The 24,540-nt window shown below is 34.4% G+C and overlaps 2 protein-coding genes and 1 long non-coding RNA gene across 4 annotated transcripts; 2 read left to right on the forward strand and 1 right to left on the reverse strand.

Moving 5' to 3' along the window:
• Positions 1-429: 429 nt before the first annotated feature.
• LOC138317924 (alpha-ketoglutarate-dependent dioxygenase alkB homolog 6-like) lies at positions 430-6,417 on the reverse strand. 2 transcript variants are annotated; one of them, XM_069259897.1, is made up of 6 exons: positions 6,323-6,417; positions 4,285-4,414; positions 3,749-3,795; positions 2,798-2,908; positions 1,402-1,512; positions 430-768 (listed from the first exon to the last, which is right to left on the reverse strand). In XM_069259897.1, exons 1-6 carry the CDS (start codon positions 6,365-6,367, stop codon positions 496-498), a joined length of 717 nt encoding a protein of 238 aa, XP_069115998.1. In that variant the 5' UTR covers positions 6,368-6,417; the 3' UTR covers positions 430-495. The 2 variants fall into 2 exon arrangements, with proteins under 2 accessions (XP_069115998.1, XP_069115999.1); XM_069259898.1 differs by lacking the exon at positions 6,323-6,417 and adding an exon at positions 6,163-6,238.
• Positions 6,418-6,500: 83 nt separating this feature from the next.
• LOC138319986 (uncharacterized) lies at positions 6,501-10,047 on the forward strand. The gene is made up of 3 exons (XR_011208059.1): positions 6,501-6,581; positions 9,272-9,367; positions 9,911-10,047. It is a non-coding gene; the product is annotated as an uncharacterized lncRNA (long non-coding RNA).
• A 368-nt stretch (positions 10,048-10,415) lies between these two features.
• LOC138319579 (endoribonuclease Dicer-like) lies at positions 10,416-22,988 on the forward strand. Its single transcript, XM_069262731.1, has 5 exons — positions 10,416-10,455; positions 10,499-11,886; positions 12,317-12,418; positions 14,827-14,984; positions 22,859-22,988. Exons 1-5 carry the CDS (start codon positions 10,416-10,418, stop codon positions 22,986-22,988), a joined length of 1,818 nt encoding a protein of 605 aa, XP_069118832.1.
• Positions 22,989-24,540: the final 1,552 nt, after the last annotated feature.

Genomic DNA, 24,540 nt, shown 5'->3' on the forward strand with positions numbered 1-24,540 from the left:
GCATCTTGAAGGTAGATAAAGGCCATTCATTAGATTTAACTTTGTACCTTATCATCATGGAGAAAAAGTAGATTAATTACTGAGTGAATGTGTATCTGGTCAGACATCCTCGATACTCAAGGGGTTACTATCACTGTCATAATATCTACTCCTGGACTATGTCATAGCAAACCTGAATGCTCTGTTTGTGGCAACGGATGAACAGTTAATTTGGTCCTTTGATGTACATCAAAAGAATTAGTGGTACATTATGGTTGACTATGTGGCTTTGAAGTTGGGCATCACTCCTGTAATCTTCAAAGGAAGTTTCTACTGCATGTGATTGGTCTCCTGAGTGTGGATATCATTATCCCTGGAGATTAGATCTGTAGACACTCAAACACCTAAATGATTGGCGAATTTTACCAGAACAACACCAAAAATCGTTGGAACAGTAAAAATACAAATTTATTAAACAGAACTGCATGTATATGAATAACAAAATAAAACACATTATCATCTTTTCTTCCCCATAAACAGTTTGGCTTTCAGTATCTTTGGTACGTGTCTGATGGTGAGAGAGACCCGAGTTGATCGTTGCAGATTGTCTCCCACACTGACACACTTACACAGGTCTAAATTTGACACTTTGTCTGTGATTATGTCAGACTTTCTCTCTGTGATCCCGTGGAGGTGTAATTTGTACATATCCTCTGTTACAAACACAAGACTACGGGGCTCCAGTAATATGGACGCAAAATGGCGCTCATCTTGGGATGTACTGCTGTCCTGAAAAACAATCAAACCAGATTGAAATCAAACTTAAATGATGTAACACTGGTGAATACAAGCTGCAATTTACCTCTCGGATATAGAAATATTCTCTTTAGATATATTCATGTTTTACTGTACATTGAATCAATATCTGCTAGTGTGAGATTTCTGATCCTAGATTAAAACATACCTTTGTGGCCTCCCCATACTGTACATTGAATGGATCACCTCCCGTGTGAGATTTCTGATCCTAGATTTAAACGTACCTTTGTGGCCTCCTCATCCTGTACATTGAATGGATCACCTCCCATGTGAGATTTCTAATCCTAGATTTAAACGTACCTTTGTGGCCTCCTCATCCTGTACATTGAATCAATATCTGCTAGTGTGAGATTTCTGATCCTAGATTAAAACATACCTTTGTGGCCTCCTCATCCTGTACATTGAATGGATCACCTCCAGTGTGAGATTTCTGATCCTAGATTTAAACGTACCTTTGTGGCCTCCTCATCCTGTACATTGAATGGATCACCTCCCGTGTAAGATTTCTGATCCTAGATTAAAACATACCTTTGTGGTGTCTCCCCATACTGTACATTAAATGGATCACCTCCCGTGTGAGATTTCTGTTCCTAGATTAAAACGTACCTTTGTGGTCTCCTCATCCTGCTGAATATGATAATAGAAATCTAGAAGTGTATGTGATCCGAGACTGATGGTGGATACTGTCGGGAAGAACAACGACCCGTCCTCATGGGGCTGTGAATGGAGAAACAGAATGTAGCATTCATCAAAATATATCACCATTCAATCTTTATATGATACCAAACCACATAAAAAGAGAATAGGATTTTAAAGAAATAGTAAAGGAGAAACATCTTAATAACTTCAAGCATAAATACATATAAGATACAAATGAACCTTGAAAGTGGTTCCCACATGTTTTATAGATCAAAAGCCTACAATAGGCATTGATTGATTTCTTTTAACAGGATCAACAGTAAACATCCCAAACAATTTTCAAGCCTGAATCTATTAAATGACATACCAAACATACTGTATTGTACTACCAGATTGTGTGCTCTATTCAAATTAGCATAAGATGTCTGTATATCAACATATTTACCTTCCCTTGTAAAAATTACTTTATAAACTAACCAGGCAGAAGTGAAGTCTATAGTGATTTAATTGACATCCAAAACAATGATTATGGTGTCCCTAATGTTGATCAGTTGATATAGAAAGGTCAATTGGTCACTTCATCAACTTTAAAGTTTTACACCCCAAAAATGAATAAATAATGTAAATATCATTATTTTCTTTTTTTTATGAAATCTATGGTATATATAGAAGCCAGAGTACACATTATAAAGATTGTCTGCAAAGCTATAGCATCTATATAGACCATATATTTAAAAAAAAGATAGTTTACTACTTAAATAAACTTCTAAATTCTTTTCTTGATAAAATAAGTTTAATTAAAGTGCTCCACCGCTGACAAATAGTATTTTTTCACTATTAAAAACTGGAGCAAACGATTAGGTATTTTTCTTCAGTTACAAAAGTTACTTACTTTACACCATTACCACCACTGACAATTTTGAGCTTCTAACTTTACTTAAAGTTAAAATTATAAAAAATAATTAATTGCATCCCGAAAAAATTCCTTGTCACTATATCCTATATGGAATGAAGAACTAATTGCGCATGCACCAATGGCGAAATACATTATTTAATGTTATATTATTTTTTATGTTAATTAGACATATACGATTAAACACCAATTATTGTTCAAATGATGAATGTCATTTATGCTCTGTTGGCGGTGGAGCATCTTTAATTATAAAAGTCTTTACATTCTACTGTTTTTTCCTGAAAAAACTGTGTGTTCGAACTATCTGCGTATCTAATTAACTGGATGTTTACCGTATGTTGATTTGATATAAGCGTTTTAATAATCAAGGTTACCAAGATAATTTGTGTTACCTGGTGTGCAAAAATACAGCCGGAGTATCAAAAACTATTATCATTACGTAATATTTACCATTATGCCTTGCCCAGCTTCATATTCATTTACCAATACATGATTCAAAGTTTTATCTCCAAAAAGTCTGGAGCCAGTTGTTGATATCCTGTCTGTGTATACCTTTAGCCACTGAAATTACAACATAATCTACATTGTAGTGTAGTTTGGTCAAACTTGATATATATATATATATAAACAGGCTTTGATTCTCTAATTATACATATTAAACAACACAGACATCAGAAATGAAGTCTACATAACTTGCTGTGTGAGGTGCATTCCAAAGCTTCAATCCAAAATCTTAATCTAGTCCTAAATTTATTTTTAACTGTCTATTTTCATTTTCAAACATTGAAGAAGCAACTTGTATATGTTCTTTGTATTCTATATGCACAGAGAAAGTTATATAACACCATGATCTTGTCACTTACACATGAATTTATTTTTGGCCCTAGGTCACAGCTGTCTGTTAATTACCTTGACTTTTAAATAGCTTAAGTGAGCAGGTCTGTGACCTTCGCATTAGGAATGCAAGTCTGTATCATTGGCCATATGTGAACAGGTCTTTGATCTTCACCTTAGATGAGCATGTCTATGACCTTATCCTTAGGTGAGCAGGTCTGCAAACTTGACATCAGGTGAGAAACCTTGATCTTCGATGAGCAAGTCTGTGAGCTTGACCTTAGGTGAGCAAGTCTTTGACCTTGACCTTAGGTGAGCATGTCTGTGATTGTTCCCTTATAGGTTCAAAGTTACCATAACCTAAGGGGTACAGGCCTATGACCTTTCCCTTATGTAGATAGTATGACTTTGTCTGGTATGTGGCATTGACTCTGGTTGTACAGGTATGTTACCTTGGTCTAACACATGTGTACAGATATATCATAATTATGAGTCGTAAATTTGAAAGTAATCCTATTTAGATGTTTAATATACAGACAGTGCTATAAGAAAGTTTGTATTCATTACCGGTGGCATGTCTTCCTGTATCATTCCTTTAGGATGTGGTAGTCCACCTAGAATGAAGGAGACATACATATTTAATTTAGTGTGAGTTATGTAACACTCACAGATGCTCCACTGCCGAATGATACACTTCATTTGAATAGTAATTGGGATTTAATTGTATGTATAATTAACACAAAAAATAATAAAAGATCATTTATTTTGCTTTTGGTGCATGAGCAATCAGTACTTCATTCCATATAGGAAATAGTGCCACAGAATTTTTGTGGGTTGCAATTAATTATTTTCAATATTTTTATCTTGAAGTAAAATGGGAAGCTCAAACTTTTCAATGGTGGTAATGGTGTAAAGTAAGTAACTTATGTAACTGAAGAAAAATACTAATTCATCTACTCATGTTTTTGATAAAGGACAAAAAAACCTTCTTCAGCTGTGGAGCATCTTTAAAAAAATTGTTAAAACATAAAAAATGACTTAAGACTAACATAACTAAATGTTTAAGTAACCATTTACAATATCATGTTGTGTGGATCACCTACCCCAGTTCTGTAGTCGTCTGTTTGATAGCTGAGTCCATTTAGGTTTCGGTGCTGAATAAACATTTTTCATCAGTAGATCCTCCTCTTCCTTTGTTATATAATCTGGGATGTAATAGATTGTTGGTGGTGCCTGAAAGATTTATAAACAACCACATATCATGTATGTAATGTTCAACAAGTGTAATAATATACAACCTAAGTATGTAAAGCTTCCCTACACATTTAACCATGCATCCACAATCCTAACACTGTGTTTACATGTTTTAGTGTATCTGTCATTCTAGGGGTTGTTACCATGACATCATGATTGTCTGCTATAGACAGCAAGAGTCAAGATAGCCAACAGGCCGACAGGCTGTGGTCTACGGAGAAGGATGGAAATATTGCTTTTCTACAGAAGACAGCTCACTCATTTTCTTTATTGATCTACTTGTAATCTTCATGAAACTGAATATTGTTTTCAAGAAAACACAGATTTCTGCGACATTTTATCTTTTGCGCTTTTAATTTAACAACATTGCCTGGAAATGAAGATAGCATTGTGATGTGTCCCTTGACAATGTCATAAAACTGGTCTCATGTGATGGTGATGTTCTAATATACAGTTAAAGTATGGGGTTGAGGGATATAGCAAGTTTCTGGTTTCCCCGAGACTTGTCTATTTCCCGAGGCGGAGCCGAGGGAAATGTTAGTCTTCGAAATAACACACCCCTGGAAGCTAGCACACACCCGTACTCTACTAATTTCGTTTAACCAATCAGATTCGAGGTGGGTGGGACTTGTTTCCGATCACGCCATCAGTTGCTACTTGACGTTACAATTGGGCGGAGCTAGTTTCCGACCACGCCATCTCCGTTGACGTACTCAGACGACGTTAGTATCGATCGGAAACTGTTATCGAACAAGTCGTCATGTTTATCTTGTAAGTGAGAGGCTTGTGAAAAATGCAATGGGGTCAGAGGACAATAAGTTTTATATGTACATGTACATACAGTGTTATGTATTATATTTAGGCTACCTGTGAGTGGTTAACGTCTCGGAATTTCAACAATACTTTTAAATAAATTTAGTATTATGCCTAATAGTGGTAAAATGTTGAAATATTGAGAAATCATAGCGGAATCAAATTTTAACCTGCGGTTTGAATAGAAGCAAAACAAAACGGATATGGAATCACAATTATCATCTTGGAATAATTTGTATGTTTGAAGATAAGATTACGTAGATCGATAACAATGTAAAATGTTCTCAATCTCTAATGACCATTGCTGTACGTGACAGGAATATAGCGTATGAGAGAAATGTATTTTTAGTTTAATCATAGCTTTTGTATGTATCGGTATATTAAAACAATTAAAGTATGGGATTGAGTGATATATCAAGTTTCCTGTTTCCCTCGAACTTGCCTATAGCTCAGCGAAGGTTTTGGAAAAAAAGTAGGGAGCTAGTCAATTTAACCAAGTAACTTTTATATAGCGTAAATAAAGTAGAGGTATATTAAACCCATATATTACGGCCTGGTTAGTATTGTCGAGGGATGGAATAGCGCCCTCATTAGTGTCCTCTCAACCAGGTCATATGTATAAAAGATAAGTTTGATATCTCTTAGCTTCTGTTGTAGTGGAAAATATATCACCTTCTGAAGTCGGTCAGAATGTGATATTTTTTTCTGCTTCATTAGTAGCTTGTCTACTTTTTGTTTTGTTTTTATTTGTTTGTTTTTTTTTTGTTTTTTTGTTTTTTTTTTATCGACTAATTATATGACATATTTTTATCACTTCAACTGTTATATTGTCGATGTATCTCTAGCGCAGAATATTTTACCAAGTACGCTATTTGCAATTCTCCATGTAATCAGATGCATAAAGGCCTACTTACATGTATAGTTGTCTACTTTCACTTTACCTTTGAGCTAATTTATATACATACATATGTAGTTGAGCGTTAGTCTAGATGACATACTGCACAGTATTTTTCATCCTCGTCAAAAAATGCTAATTAACACTTAAATGTTTTAATGAAGAACACGTAGGCTTACTTTCGACACCTTGTAGTCTTCTAGATCTACACGAACGTCTGTCATTCTTTAAATGCTGATATTGATGTAATTACATTTTGTTAGGAGTGTGTTCATTGGTCGAGGAATTTAGCGTCCCGAATCAACCAATCGAATCTCTTCTTATCTTCACTTCCGCTTGAAAATCCAGCATGGTGGACCGCAGTGCTCCAGTTCACTGCTTCAGAAAATCTTGATATTCAAATGATGTTTTGAGGAAGCTTAAACTGTTCAGGAAGCTGTAAGATACTGTATAAAGTTATAGGTGTAAACAGGGCTGTTTTCAATTGATACATCGGTAATCGGTGCAGCATTTCCCAATGATTCATTTGTCACATTCGACCTAAAAAGATGCAAAATGAACTCTACTAACAGTGCTGTACTATTTATGTTGAATTCTAATACTAAACTTGAAATTACACTTATTATGTCTCATGTTAAACTAAGTATTCTTCAACTGCGAAGATTTTTTTGTTGTTTTTTTTTGTGATGAATTATATAATTAGTTTCACGTTCGAATGTTGCAAAATCACCAATAGACTAGCTACATGTACATGTACATCCAATGTAGGGCCTAATTAGACCTAGATGGAAAACTTCATATACGTAGATATGTGAACAAACTGTTTGATGCCTTGGTATAAATAAAGGTGTTGTTTAAGGTTTTCGTTCAATAAATAAATTCATACTTGGTGAATTAATCAAACTCAGTGAGTTTGCTCGTATCATACATGCCATACCTCCCGGAGTGAGACAAAACCTCACGTATTTTAAAGCCTTTTAATGTCTCCCGGCAGGAGAGTCTAAATTCCCGTATTCTATAAACCCTTCGTTTTATTTTCGTTGCCACATTTGTGTACATGCTAGGTCAATTTTAGCACGAGAGTAACCACTCCCTGACTCCCTGACCCCCTGACAAACACCCAAGTGGCCCTAATGAGCAGCCTTGGCTTGTGGTGTCACTTTCACTCACGTCTGTGTATTACATAAACTGAAGTCAATCAGCCAATCGGCCGCCTAGAAAACAATCAGCTGGCCTTTCAATAAATTTTTTGACTACAGCTAGTGAGCATTACAGCAAAACAAATACTGCTTACAACTGTGAATGATTTACACACGTTTTTAATGTTAAATAGGCGTATCTCTGTATTTGATGGATGTCACAAACTTTGCAATCGTAATGGCCGCCATTTTGGGTAATTGTAATAGATGATCCGGATTTTATAGAATTTCCGGATTTCCTAATAACCACGGTTTTAAAAATGTATTATTTTTTTAGAATTTCTGTGTGAATTTATTTTAAAAAAATCTATTAATAATAAGAAAATATCAGTAGTAACTGAATTTAAAGATGCTCCACCGCCGACAGAGCCTAAATGATATTCTTCATTTGATCAATAATTGGTGTTTAATCGTGTATATATATGCCTAATTAAAAAAAAAAAATAATATAAAATAATTTATTTCGCCTTTGGTGCATGCGCAATCAGTACTTCATTCCATATAGGATATAGTGCCACAGAATTTTTTTCGGGATGCAATTAATTTTTTTTCATATTTTTAACTTGAATCAAGATTAGAAGCCTAAACTTTTTAACGGTGGTAATGGTGTAAAGTAAGTAACTTTTGTAACTGAAGAAAAATACTAAATCGTCTGCTCCAGTTTTTGATAGTGAAAAATACCATTTGTCAGCGGTGGAGCATCTTTAAATAAATAAAATTAAAAAGAAATTTACTTTTTTTCTTTCTCAGATTAAATTACATTTTGAATACTACTGTAACGATTCTGGTTTTTTTTTAAATTTAGTGCTTGTAAATTTAAGAACTTTATCTAAGTTAATTATCCGTTATTGTGAAAGATTATTAAAAAGCCCAGTCTAATATTTCGAAAAATAAAACTGCTCCAGAACTGGGTGTATATAGGATCATGTGACTATGCTTTCGCGAAACCACACATTCCTTTATTTCAGTAAAATTCAATATGAATGCAGAATTTCATCATAAAATAAAAAAGCAGATGTTTAATTTATTCATATATGTCGCGCGTATACCGCCCTCTTTTGAGACCAAAATCCCCTAAAATGGTTATCAATCTCCTTTACCACCCCTAGAAAAATATGGCATGTACATATATGTATGTCATATTAAAATCTGAACATGGATGTGTACTGTATAGTTCCATAAATTTTCAGTGTTAATGTCCCCACATCCTTTATAAATATTTGATGTTTTGTCAGGAAATCCCTGTTTTGACAAAATTAACACTTATCATATGTACATATTCTATTTATTATATCAAGTTATAAATATATACAAATGCATGTTCAATTGTTGTTGTTTTTTTATAGTGTACACTTAAGAATTTTTACTCTGTACTTATTTTTTTTAAACAAATGTATTAGAAATAAACAAGTTAATTTTGCAAATAAAAAGATGAATCAATGTATAGTGTATATTTTATCATCTGAAAAACTTAAATATTTAAATTTTTTAACTGATGAGGAATACTTTGAACTGAAACAGAGTAGTGTGTTGCCAGCCATGCTAAAACCTGTTACTCTGTACTTACTGGTCTACCAACTGAGTGTACAGAACATTTTACCCCAGAAGCAGAGAGACCCATAACAATGTTTTTGGAAATTATATTATTTCTGTTTAAATTCAAAAGACGTTAGTTCAGAGTGATAAAGTTTGGTTTTTAGCATTTCTTTAATTTACACAAATATCGTTTTTTGAACACATTTTGAAGTTAGTTTATGGACATGGTGTATAAAATGACATAATCATAGGTTAATTCCAAATACGCTTATTACAATGTATGCACACAATATCAACAAACAGCCATATTAGGAATATTGAATGAGTTACAGAAATAAACTAGTTAAATACTAGTATTATTAATGTAAATGTATGTTATTTATTGCATTATAGATGGGTCGTACAGGAAGCGAGTCTTCAAGACGATTGCCCCGCCATCTAAGATATGAAGACATTCCAACTCATACATTCACCCCACGGACATATCAGGTTTGTATGTTTGTTTTCCTTTGTACATGTTATATATCTTCATTCATAGCTTTGAAATCCATTTGTTTCATAAGTTAAAGAGTTGTTATCTTGAATACATTTTGTAGTTCAAATAATATATACTTAGAAACAAAATAGAAAATACGTTTGCTTTCTATTTTGTTTGTTTGATATTGAGTTTTTTTTTAATACTTGCAAAATGTTGTGTGTGACAATAATAGGACTGTGTTAGATGAAAACATTCTCAAAATATGATTTCCTGTTATAAGTACTGTATTAATTACTTCTTATCTGCCAATTACCTCTACTTTCTTTGTTCCACCGATACTTTTCTAACAATATCTATAATGACTTCCTGTGAGTACAAGCAAACTTGGATAATTGTAGGATTATAAATTTCACTTGATCATAGACATCAATATCATCTTACTGGTATCTGGTTTTGTCTATGATAAAATCAAAGCACTTTGTCACAAATTAAGTTTTTTTATTTTTGAAGTCAATTTAAGCTCCTGACCTAATCAGATATGTTGTTGACCCTAGGTGGAGCTGTTGGATGCTGCAGTTCAGCAGAATACACTGGTATGTCTGGGAGCCACTTCCAGCTGTATGTTCCTCAGTGTGATGCTGCTAAAGGAACTCGGCCATCAGTTACAGCAACCACTGGATCAGGCAGGAAAGAGAGGGGTTTTCCTTGTCAACAATGGTATCTAATAGATATCTACTATATATCATATTCTATTTTTGTGTGAGCTTTCTGTTATTGTATTTATATGTACATTAACCAGTTGGCAAATACACATTCATTTCTATATTGATTGTAACAGATTTGAGATCACAGTTCATTGAACTTATCTTCCTCATAACTTTTTTTGCCCAATATCATCAGAGTTATTCAAAAGGCCAATCTTGTTTTCTGATTGTGATCAGTTCCTAATACTATATATAAAAAGGAACCAAGAGGAATTTTCATAGGAAATTTGAGACTTGCCTTTGATACTTAATGAAACAAAATAAAAATGATTGTTTAGGGAGATACAGACTACGAATGAAAGACCTCTGTCTGAGGATGGGCATATTATTCTATTGTTTGTTTATCATACAGTTGTATAATTCTCTATTGTTTTACAGCTGAAGACATAGCTCAGTATGCCCTGGTGATTGGCCATCAAACGGATCTGACCGTTGGTCAGTATGCCACAGACTGTAAGGACAGGGACCAGGATTGGTGGGTAACAGAAATTCAAAAGTCACAGGCAATGGTCATGCTTCCTAGGTTCTTCCAATATCTTGTTGAGGAAAATCTGCTGAGATTGTCTCAAGTGAATGTGCTGATATTCGATCACTGCCAGAATGTACTGGACCCTGATCATCCATACGATCATATCACCAGGAGGCTAGAGTCACAAAGTGAGGCTGAAGAATCTCCCAGAATTCTTGGGCTCACTTCCTGTTTCACTAGCAACCATTGTCAGGATCCTGTAGAACTAATCACTACTATCAAACAGCTGGAGAAACGCTTCCATGCCTCTGCTGAGACGTCCACATTAGTTTACTCCGAGAGGTATGGAATGAGACCTACAGAATTGGTGTTGGAGTGTGACAGATACGAAGATCAAACTGGCATGGTGGAAGAGTTAGAAGTCATATTGGAAAATGCACTTCAGTTTCTACAGGAATGTAATATAACCCTTGACAGTAATGAAGATCCGATAGAAACACCCAAGACTGTGATCGTGGAATGTCTCAATATCCTATACCGTCTTGGTCCTTGGTGTGCAGTGAGTCTGGCTCAGATGTTTGTCTCACAGCTTGAGAAGATTGACAAACATGAAACTAATGATGTGAAGAAAAAGTTTTTGCGTATGGCTGCCACACAACTCCGACTGCTCATCACTCACTTTGAAAACAACTTTGCCCCAGAATATGACATTGAGGAATTACTAATGTACACCACTCCGAAGGTGAAGAAACTGGTCGACCATTTACGTCAGTTTAAACCTGACTGTGACTTTAAGATAATCAGCAGTGAAGATGCAGATGGATTGGACGATGATTCCTACATGTCAGATGACAGCCTAGCTTTAACTGATTCCTCTGACGATGATGACCGATCAGGGGGATCCAAGATTATCAATGTGGCTGTAAAGAAAGACATACCAGAGGATAAGTCTGGACTCCAACTCTTCTCAGGCAGTGATGACAAGTACCTCTGTGGTATAGTGTTTGTGGATCACCGATACGTGGCATTTGCTCTAAACAAATTCATTGAAGAAGTTTGTGCCTGGGACGACCAGCTATGCTTCATCAAAAGTCACCACATCACTGGACAGGGATCCAAGAAGGAAGGCAGTAAGAGCTATAAGAAACAGGAGGAAATCCTACGTAAATTCCGTCTCCAGGAATTAAACCTTCTCCTGGCCACTGATGTTCTAGAGGAAGGGGTAGATATACCCAAGTGTAATCTAATTGTCAAGTTTGACCCGCCCAAGGATTACCGCTCTTATAGCCAGTCCAAGGTAGGATGTTGATAATGTCAAGCTGGCCTTTACAGCCTAATTAATCTTTGAATAATGTAATGATCTGTACTATAAACAAGGTTATGAAAGCTGGCCAGCCAAACTCCACTTATATGGTGGTTGACAACCCATTATTGCTGTCAATGAACACACCCTTGATTATTTGAATTCTTCAACATTTATTGAATTGACAAAAGGTTTTCTAATTTGTTATAACTTGTATATTTTTGTGTAATGTTGTTTTGAATTAGTAGACTGTAAAAAATTAATATATATATTAATGATAATTTGATTTAATGTGAATGCATATGAACTCACAATAAAATCTCCAATAGTTCATAATTTATTATTATATGTACCTAAGAAACACAGGTTAAAGAAAAGAGCAAAGACATGCAGATGCTAATTTCCTCAGCGATTTGTATTCCAGGGGCGAGCTCGGGCTCGGGAATCTGAGTATGTGATTTTAGCAGACAAATCTAACCTGAAGAGCTTCAGAACAGAGTTAGCTAAATACAAAGACATTGAAGGGGTGTGTATATGTTATCAATGTTTATTGTTTATTTGATAATATGAAATATTTTATGATGATACAGGCACTGTACTACCTGATTATACAATGTATAGCCTTTAAAACTTAATGACTTGAAATGTAACAGATGTAAGCCAAAGTATGATATCTTAGGACTATTTTCATAACCTGTTTGATAAGACCACGTTCTCAGTTTCCAAATTCTCAATTTCAACACAATTCGACCTGTGTATATAGAGCACTTTTTGGTGACAACACCATTTTTTAGCCCACCATCATCAGATGGTGGGCTATTCAAATCGCCTTTCGTCCGTGGTCCGTCGTCCGTCCGTCCTTCCGTCCGTCCGTCCGTCCGTCCGTCCGTCCGTCCGTCCGTCCGTCCGTCCGTCCGTCCGTTAACAATTCTTGTTACCGCTATTTCTCTAAAAGTACTGAAGGGATCTTTCTCAAATTTCATATGTAGGTTCCCCTAGGACCCTAGTTGTGCATATTGTATTTTGGGACTGATCGGTCAACAAGATGGCCGCCAGGCAGCCATCTTGGATTTTGATAGTTAAAGTTTGTTACCGCTATTTCTCAGAAAGTACTGAAGGGATCTTTCTCAAATTTCATATGTAGGTTCCCCTAGGACCCTAGTTGTGCATATTGCATTTTGGGACTGATCGGTCAACAAGATGGCCGACCAGCCGCCATCTTGGATTTTGATAGTTAAAGTTTGTTACGGCTAATTCTCAGAAAGTACTGAAGGGATCTTTCTCAAATATCATATGTAGGTTCCCCTAGGACCCTAGTTGTGCATATTGCATTTTGGGACTGATCGGTCAACAAGATGGCCGCCAGGTAGCCATCTTGGATTTTGATAGTTAAAGTTTGTTACCGCTATTTCTCAGAAAGCACTGAAGGGATCTTTCTCAAATTTCATATGTAGGTTCCCCTAGGACCCTAGTTGTGCATATTGCATTTTGGGACTGATCGGTCAACAAGATGGCCGACCAGCCGCCATCTTGGATTTTGATAGTTAAAGTTTGTTACGGCTAATTCTCAGAAAGTACTGAAGGGATCTTTCTCAAATTTCATATGTAGGTTCCCCTAGGACCCTAGTTGTGCATATTGTATTTTGGGACTGATCGGTCAACAAGATGGCCACCAGGTAGCCATCTTGGATTTTGATAGTTAAAGTTTGTTACCGCTATTTCTCATAAAGTATTGAAGGGATCTTTCTCAAATTTCATATGTAGGTTCCCGTAGGACCCTAGTTGTGCATATTGCATTTTGGGACTGATCGGTCAACAAGATGGCCGACCAGCCGCCATCTTGGATTTTGATAGTTAAAGTTTGTTACCGCTATTTCTCAGAAAGTACTGAAGGGATCTTTCTCAAATTTCATATGTAGGTTCCCCTAGGACCCCAGTTGTGCATATTGCATTTTGGGACTGATCGGTCAACAAGATGGCCGACCGGTGGCCATCTTGGATTTTGATAGTTAAAGTTTGTTACCGCTATTTCTCAGAAAGTATTGAAGGGATTGTTCTCAAATATCATATGTAGGTTCCTCTTGGACCCTAGTTCTGCATATTACATTTTCGGACTGATCGGTCAACAAGATGGCCGACAAGCAGCCATCTTGGATTTTGATAGTTAAAGTTTGTTACGGCTATTTCTCAGAAAGTATTGAAGGGATTGTTCTCAAATTTCATATGTAGGTTCCCCTAGGACCCTAGTAGTGCATATTGCATTTTGGGACTGATCAGTCAACAAGATGGCCGCCAGGTAGCCATCTTGGATTTTGATAGTTAAAGTTTGTTACCGCTATTTCTCAAAAAGCACTAAAGGGATCTTTCTCAAATTTCATATGTAGGTTCCCCTAGGACCCCAGTTGTGCATATTGCATTTTGGGACTGATCGGTCAACAAGATGGCCGCCAGGTAGCCACCTTGGATTTTGATAGTTAAAGTTTGTTACCGCTATTTCTCAGAAAGCACTGAAGGGATCTTTCTCAAATTTCATATGTAGGTTCCCCTAGGACCCCAGTTGTGCATATTGCATTTTGGGACTGATCGGTCAACAAGATGGCCGACCGGTGGCCATCTTGGATTTTGATAGTTAAAGTTTGTTACCGCTATTTCTCAGAAAGTATTGAAGGGATTGTTCTCAAATATCATATGTAGGTTCCTCTAGGACCCTAGTTCTGCCTATTGCATTTTGCGACCACCATCTTGGATTTTGATAGTTTAAAGTTTGAAAAGCAGAGAAAAGATCCCTCTTTCATTTGTCAGACATAGATCAATCTTTGGTGGGCGCCAAGATCCCTCTGGGATCTCTTGTTCCATGTACATGTATAAATGAGTGTAATATCAGAAGATGAGCTTCATGGAAGTATGAAGATGAGAAATATGTGTATTGTACAGGTGCTGAAGGGGATCTGGAAAGCTAACGACAGTGAGAATGAGATGAACTGTAACAACATTGTGGATCTATACCACGACATCCTGCCGCCGTACAAACCTGGTAATGAGGAAGGAGGTGTCCAGGTCACTCTTACATCTGCGATCGCTCTCGTCAACAGGTATTGTCTATATATATGTTTCTGTCTGAATGGTTTTGACATAAAATGTTTAAGAAGCATCTTTTTAATACAACGCGACTAGCGTTTGTATTAATGCTATCCGGTTTACTATTGATGTGTAGGACTGAGTAGGACTTGCCTTACAATGACATCTAGTGGTGACCTTTTGAACCATTTCATTCATAAACTTCCATTCATATATTCCCTATTCATTGAATAATATTATTCCTTTGGACCAATCAGTAGTCATGGGAAGACTGCCTTCTGATTGGTAGAACACATAGAGTGTGTATAGAATACACAGAGTGTTATATAATACACAGCCCATCTAGGTCAACTGTTGCCTGCTGGTGACTTCTCTGTCCAACTTACTTATATAATCTCTGTTAATGATAATTCAAATTGGACTTACTATCTAAGGCTTATAGACATAAGAGTTTTAAAGTAAACTAATCATATACCCTTTTTGTGTACTTTAAAATAATTTTTTAAATAAATGTTAAACATAGATCTGAGGTAAAGGCAATATAACTTATAAGGCTGCCCTCATATGTGCATGGTTTTACCAAAATAAGTGTATGTGCAACATAAGAAACAAGAGTATATTAAGGATATAAACTCATTTTAATGAAGACTTTTGTTTTCTTTGAATTTTCATGTTGGAACTTTAATTAAGAAAAATGTCAAACAAAAAAAATATATAGTGTTTATTATTTTTTTTTTTTTTTTTTTTTTTTTAAGGTTTCAAAATCGATTTTATTCCCCAGCAAATTTGAGGGATGCCAGGGTTGGGACCCTGGGTTCATCCCTCTTACAACATATAGCCTCTCACAGGAGGTCTCTTTCACTCCTTTTACTCGATCGCTTTCATTCATCACATTTGATTTGCTCCATTCATTCTCCAAACTCATTCATACAAATACAAATATACAGTAGATATATAACTTTAAATTAAGTGAAAGGGTTTCTCTTGTATTCATACATGTAACCATTTATATTATTTATGTTATGTCACCTATTTGTTAATTATGACATCATATTTTTTTTAAAATTCTTGTGGCATAAAGTTGAGCACAAATATATATCTACAAATTTAAAATAAGTGAGAGATTTCTCTGTTATTCATACAGGTAATCATTTATATATATGCTATGTCACATATTCCTTGATTTTGATATCACAATTGTTAAAATTTTAGTGACATAGAACTGAGCACTGAAAAAGAATCAGACAAGTTTGTAACATTTGTAGATAGGATCAATTGATACAACTGCTTACATGTATGTGTACAAGAGACGCTAGGTACAGTATCAATCATCAATTGGGAACCTCAAAAAATACATATATGTATGGCACACTTACATTATGAACTACATGACTTTAGACATTACGAAAAACAAACAAAAAGCAAACAAAAACAAACACTACATATATATCTATAGCACTCGACATATGTGCAACTAAAACAATTGTTCCATTTCTCATTTTCCTATACCAGCACACATATATTACATGTATTTATACATATACTTGTTCGCACTGTTGTGCCCTAATACAGACTTAACACATACATGTATAAATTTTTCACAATAGCAGTAACTCATTATTTATCTTCAGCAGCAACATGACCCATAAAAGTCCATTGTGTTTCCACAAGGGTCAGTTGAAACTGGTTAATAAAAATTAAGAAGTAAAACAATTCTGCATATGCAATCTTGGGAAATTAAATTAACTCATATACATATATTCACACATACCATATATACATACATGCATTGTATATGTGTAATTTTAATAAAAGCCAATGAATTAATCCTTATAAGATTTCATACATAAGAAGGTTCATATATATCATAAGCACATTTTCTTTAGATATTAGATATTTAGATATTTATATTTATATTTATTTAGATATTTTTTTACAATTTGTTGGCTAGGGTAGTATGAGATATTGACCTTCTTGAAGAGCTAATTTTGTTGTAATCATAATTGGTACATAGATAGTTCCACATATGTCACATGTATAGGAGACAACAAAACAACAACAAAATAACACAAACATAAACAACACCTTTTTTAGCACAAGAAAAATATCTAGTTGCCCATAATATAAAAAAAAAACAAATGTTTGTTTTTCAGATATTTTTTATTTAAAAAAAAATAAAAAAAAATAATAATAAAGTAGTTAAATAGTTAAGGGGAACCATTTTTGGTTAAATTCATTAACAGTGTTATTTTCAGTGGCCACTATTTTTTCAATTTGTTTTATTTTACAAAACTGTTTCTTACAGCTCTCAAAATTTGGTTGGGTCTTCCTGAAGCGACAGTTATAAATATGGTATTTGATTATTAATATCAAATGATTAATAACAGGTGGTCCGTTTTCACAAATAAATAGTATATCTCTTATTCCCAAATCTTCACCTACCGTATGAATGTTGTTTTGGCTTATATTATTTAACCAACTTTTGAATTCTTTCCATATTTTGTCTACTTTGCCACAATAAAACAGTAAGTGTTCAATAGTCTCTGGAGAGTTCTTACAGAAGGTACATAAATCATTATCAATTACATTAATTTGGTGTAAAAAAGTATTTGTAGTTAGAATTCTATGGAGAATTTTATATTGTAGATTTTGAATTCTTGTATCCATAGTCATATTAAAACTAAGTGTATAAATTTTCCCCCAGTCTAATTCCTCATTTGGGTCTATATGAAGTTTTCCAATCCATTTGTGTTGCTTTTCAATAGGGAAGTGTTTATAACTTCTCAGAAGAGATTTATATACATATTTCAAATCTGTTAATTTCAAAATATTCTGAAATAAGTTTATAATTACATTGTTACCTGTTGCATTTTCTCTTCTCACCTTATCTAATTTATCTTTAGGTATCTTACCCACTAATGAGAAATACTGCAAAAAATTTAGCTGATTACATTTTATTTTAATATCATTAAAAGATAGGAATTCTAAGTTGTTATTTAAAATATCTTTCACTGTTGTAATCCCTTCTCTTTCATATAAAATAAATTGTCTAAAGAGTGGCACAGGAACATAGTTAAGAAGATCAGTTTCAAGAATAGGGGATAAATCATTACCTTTGTATTCTGCCCATGCTAGTGTAACATCTTTCCAAAACTTATTTGTAATATTCTTTGCTATTTCTTCAAGTTTCTCTTTCCCTAAGTTCCACATCCTTTCACCTCCAAACTTATTAAAAGTTCTCTTGGCTAGAGATTGCCAATCCCCATCTTCATTATAAATTCTTTTAATCCACTTAATTTTTAAATATTTCATAAAACTTTCAATGTGAATCATCCTTAATCCACCCTCCTCATAATCCAGAATCAGAGTGTTACGTTTTATTTTATCAGGTTTATATCCCCATATGAATCTATAGAACACTGCGTTGATTTCATTTAACCATTTTCTATCCGGATTCGGCAGAGTATAGAGAAGATGGGTTATAAGAGGTAGTGCAAATGTTTTGATTATGGTGATTTTCCCCAACAGAGTAAGGTTTCTTTTAGACCACATTCCAAGAAGTCTTTTGATTTTGGAAAGCTTTTCTTTATAGTTAATTTCAATGATATCTGACAGATTGAGTGAAAACTGGACCCCTAACACTTTAAAATTTTCAGAAGACCAATTAAACTGATGCTCAGGACACAGGATCTCATCAGAATATCTTTTATTTCCTATCCATATGAGCTGACATTTATGTATATTTAAATTTAGACCTGAGGCTAGATAAAAGTTATTAAACTCTGTTATTGTACTCGATAATGATCTAGGAGAACCATCTAGGAATAAAAAGGCATCATCTGCATATTGACCAATTAGATGTTCTTGCTCATTTATTTATTTTAACACCTTTGATATTAATATTTTGTTTTAATTGTATAGACAGAATTTCCATACCGATCAGAAACAAGTACGGTGATAGGGGATCCCCCTGTCGACAGCCGCGTTGTACTTCAAAAAAGGATGAAAAATGTCCATTATTGACTATTCTGCTTTTTGCATTATGATATAGAATATGTATCCATTTCATTAAAGACTCACCAAAATTGAAGGATTTTAAGGATCTTTGAATAAAACTCCATTCAATTGAATCAAATGCTTTCTCAAAGTCTGCTAATAGCAAAAGACCAGACATATTTCTTTCTTCTAATTCATGCATAACATCATATATTAATTTGATATTTTCACCTATAAACCTGCCTTTCATAAAACCCTTCTGTGTATTACTTATTATTGATGGTAAAACATTTTTAATGCGATTAGCTATTGCTGTCGAGGCTATTTTATAATCTGTGTTTAATAAAGTAATGGGTCTCCAGTTTTTTATTAATCTTCTATCTTTTGACTCTTTAGGTATACAAGTTATAACCCCTTGATTTTGAAAATCTGATAAAGTTCCAGTATTATATGCATAATTTATAGCTCTACACACAAACAATTTCAAATCCTTCCAAAAAATTTATAAAATTCACTACTGAAACCATCCGATCCTGGACTTCTTCCATTTTTCATATTTTTTAGAGCTTTACTACATTCATCAATCTTAATTTGACCTTCACAGCTTTCTTTATCGGATTCGTGTATTTTTTTTCCGTGCTCAAATAGAGGAGATTCATTATTGCCAACGTTTCTAGTGGAGTAAAGTTGTTCAAAAAAATATTTCTCCTCTTCTAATATTTCTGTGTCATCTGTTATAGTTTCTCCACTTGGTTTTATCAATTCCTTTATGGTTTTATTTGTATAATTTTGTTTTTCAAGATTGCAAAAAAATCAGATCCCTTTTCTCCTTTCTCATGCCATGCAACTTTCGATCTCATAATTATACCTTCAATTTTATCTTTTCTCAATTCTGATAATGCATTATTTTCTCTTTCTAAATCTTCATATAGTTTGGGAGAAGGATGGTGATTTATGGAATTTTCCAATTTCTGAATTCTATCTGCAATAATTTTTTCCTTCTTTTTCTTTTCCCTTGCTGATTTAATGGAATAATCTATTGTAAGACTTCTAATTTTCATTTTAATTATTTCAAACATCATCTGATCATTCACACTTAATTCTATTTGATCTAATATTTCACAATCACCTATTTTAAATTCATTTATTGTATCTTTAATGCATTGGTTTGCAAGATCAACCCATTCTTTGTCTCTTAGAAGATTACAGTTAAATTTCCAGTATCCCCTTCCCCTTGTGTTATTTTCTTTTCTGCAAGTCAAAAATATACAACTATGATCCGTTCTATAGCCTGGTGAAATATCAGAGTCTGTAACAATATCAAAGATATCATGTGAGATTAAAAAATAGTCTAGGCGACTTTGTTTTACTGGGTTTTTTCTGCGCCAAGTAAAGATTCTTTTGTCTGGATTTTGTATTCGCCAAACATCACACATATTTAAATCTTCCATATTTTCTCTTATAGAGTCCCTACTATGTTTATGACTATCCTGTATGATGTTGTATGTATCCATATCCATATCATTTACCACATTCCAATCTCCTCCCATAATCATTTTAGTATTTGAATATTGCCTTGTTAGTCGGAATATCATATTGTAAAAACATGGCATATCATTATTTGGTCCATACAAATTTGTTAGAGTAAGTCTAGTTCCATTTATTGAGATATCTAAAATGATGTATCTACCATTGGGGTCAATATCTTTGTCATGGATATCTATATCTATATTTTCCCCAAAAAAAACTGCAACGCCTGCACTCGAAGTATTGCCATGACTAAAAATGCATTTCCTACCCCACTCATCCTCCCATAATGTTTCAATTTCTTTGCAGCTGTGAGTTTCTTGTAAAAAAATAATTGATTTATGTTTCTCCTTAATCCAATTAAAAACATCAATTCGTTTAGATTTGCATGAGTATAACCCCCTAACGTTTAACGACATGATCTCGAAATTAGCCATTATTATATATATAAGGGCTGGACGTACATATTATTGGGCAAACTAGTATGTGATATAATAAAAGATTGTTAATTATGATAATAAGTTTCCTGTTGAAAAAAGGTGTTAACACAAACATGTTGAAATAACATATACATATAGAAAAAAACAAGACAAAGTAAACAATGAATGATTTCATAAGACAAGCAATGAAAAAAATAGTGATCATTGTGGGTATACCACTACCAGTTGATACAAATATTGGTGAATCTATATCAGCATTTCAAGGTTGGTCTTTAATATTATCAATTTTTTTTTAAAGAATATTGAAATATTAGGCCTCAAGAAATGTACCTGTCAGATTTGTGTTCTAATTCTTTTCTATAAGTAAGTATACATGTATAAGTAATCTTAAAGAAAAATAATCAATATCTGACACTGACAGTCATGGGTGCAAAAATACATATTTTATATAAAATACATATTAGGCCTACTTATTATACAAAAATACATATTTTTGGACTAATCTAGCCCATGAGTTATGTGTTATATGTGTAGAAATAAATACACTGACCACACAGTGAATACCTTTTGCGAGTCGATTTAGTGAATGTTATGCTAGATATATGCATTGTATTCACCTAACTTACAACTACTGTGACGTACAGCCTAAACAAGGTGTAAACAATAGACTGGTAAATATATATAAAACATATGTATTTTCTGTGATCAGTACATACAGTGCAATATTGCAAGTAGGTGGTAAGTACATATGTAATTAATGTGTTGTATAAAAAATATTCAGTACATGCCTGATGCATCTATGATATTTTTCTATTATTAGAATTTTAGTTGCCATGGAACCCATCCAAAATATGCATAACTTGGGCGAATTTGAAAATATTGCCATATTTGGGCCTAATTTTGATAGGTTTCTCCAAGATACAATAGAGCGAAATCTTTAATAAACTCAACATTTAGTGTGAATATGCAGGTACTTAAGAATATACTCTAAAGGTGCATCTTTAGGAGAAGTATAAAGTTTGTTTAAGGATGTGCTCGATGATTATTTTCTATAAGAAAACCATTGCAAAAATTGCTATTTACTCATTTGCTTTATTTGTGTTTATTTCGGATGGTTACCATGGTAACGACGTGTGCAGTTATATAGATCCATCACACTAATTGAGTACCAGGGATGTACTCGGTATTTGATAATTAACCATTTTAATCATTAAATAACAATTTTGAAAATTTGGTGGATTTTGGGACCAAATGACCCTAACGTACCCAAACTATACGCAGTCTTTTTTTCAAATTTCACTATTATTTGACCAATGTGCATATATCATATTCATCAGCTAAGCATATATAGGAGACAGCTATGGTATACATAATTGATTAAGAAGATGGTAAGCTATCTTTAACTGTATTTTATTGTAATATTTTATATACAATGGGATGGATACAATTTATATGAGGCCCTCTCACTACAGATACATATAATTACCGACATTACAAGGAACACAAAATGGCATATATACATATTTACATGTTTTCAGAGAGAGAGGGTGCGTGTGTTTAAAGATGTATAATGTTTTGAATTATAATAATTTATAGAATTATTCTTCTTTCGCGATAAACACATTTGGGTTGATTTTTCACCACTTTAAGTTTCCTCTGGTTTCAAAAACGAAATATTGTAAAAAAAAAACAACAACAAAAACAAACTCGGCAAATATCGGGATTCACAACATTTTGTGACCCTCGCGTAGAATATCCCTATCCTTCATATCCACATTCATGTATAAAATAGTCTTATACTATATACATGGACCTATCCTAGTGCTTGACCATATTAATAGATTTCAGCGGTCTTTAAAAAATGTATCGACCTTTTCAACGGTAGTACAGATATCTGTAGAAATATGATTGTTTTGTCGTAAAAGTGGCCAGTTAGGGTCACTTCGCAATATCGCGACCTCGCAACCTCGACCTCAAGTCGAGATCGCGATATTACGAGATTGCGAGGGCGAGGTGGCGAGGAAAGGCCGCGAGTTAACCGAGGTTGCGCGATGAGACCGCGAGGTAACCGAGGGTGCGAGGCGAGGCCGGGATATTGCAGGCTGATATCAATAAGTTTTATTTTTGACCTCTCTTTATATTTCTCTGTTGTTGTAAATTAAATCAAATAGCTTTTAAGAAATTATTTCAACAATGATATCTCTCGGCCTCGAATCCATCCTCGATACTCCAGGAGTTCCGATCACTTACAATCTCTACACCCCTGGACTTTTTCAATAGTAAAACTGTAGGAAGCTCAGAGAAAAAACTCTGAACCAATAACAGTCAGCAAAAAAAATCTTTGAAGACTACAGTGAGAGCGACGCCCAACTTCAAAGCGACACAGTGTACCATTATACGGCTCTTTTGATGTAGGACTAAATTACACGTTCTGTTGGTGGATTAATATGAATTATCAAGATAGAATTTGTACTTATTGTGATACCAATGATATTGGTGATGAATTCCATTATTTATTAAAGTGCCCGTTTTTGACCTTAGAAAGGAAATTATATGTTAATGAGTACTATTACACCAGACCAAATATCACAAAATTTTCACAGCTTCTGGACTCAAAGAATATAAAAATAATGAGAAATTTATGTAAAATCAAAGTTATGTTTAAAAAGTCATATAATTTGTCCTCCTTCTATGTTGCATTTCTTGACTGTTGTAAATATGTTTCTCTACACAATGTATTTTGTGAAGAGACTAATAAATAAATTTTGAAGTTTGGTTTTGGTTTGAAGTTCTGTTGCCCCCAGTTTTACTATAGGGGTGAAGAGATTGATAGCCCGGACAACGACCGATAGTTGTGCCAGGCCCGGCCGAATGTCGGGCGGTGTGATTACTGCTCGATTCCCGGCCGAATATCGGACGATATCTAAACGATTTGTGAAGGATATGTGGCCGATTATGAAAATCTACGGGACATCGGAGAGATTTTAATTTCGAGTTAAAACTCTTCGGGCACCTCTCCGATGCTGCTTGAGTGCCCCGGCCACCGGCTAGCCATGTCTCGTGTCCGGCCGGATACCAGGCAAAAATGGCTAACAATCATGCCGGGAGTATATCCTAAGCCTAATCGGAAGGGATTGTGACCTATGCATTACATGGTGATAGCGGATTGTCCCGGATTGTCCCGGATTGATCGTCTGAATGTGTAAAAGGGGCTCAAGTGACCGGAAGTCCGGGATTATCGAGGATACCTCGATTCGTAACCTCGCGATCTCGCCTCGCTGTCTCGCCCTTGCAATCTCGCGACCTCTTGAGGTCAAGGTTGCGAGGTCACGAGATTGCAAGGTGACCCTAACTGGCCATCATAATAAAGCTAGATAGGGAATATTTCTCGTCGCGGCAAGCTTTCCATCCGTATTCTGTTATACGCCACCAAACTGGCTACATAGATTATGAGTTTGCCTAGTTTACAACTAGACTCCTTAAACGTCTAAAATGGAACGTATAGTCACTCTGGTAGGTCTATATATATATAAACTGTAACTAATTCTCACATCCCTATGGTCCTTACACTACTTATACATATATAGTGGAATTTACTTACTTATAA

This window comes from Argopecten irradians, chromosome 3 (assembly GCF_041381155.1).
Source record: "Argopecten irradians isolate NY chromosome 3, Ai_NY, whole genome shotgun sequence".
Taxonomy (NCBI): Eukaryota; Metazoa; Mollusca; class Bivalvia; order Pectinida; family Pectinidae; genus Argopecten; species Argopecten irradians.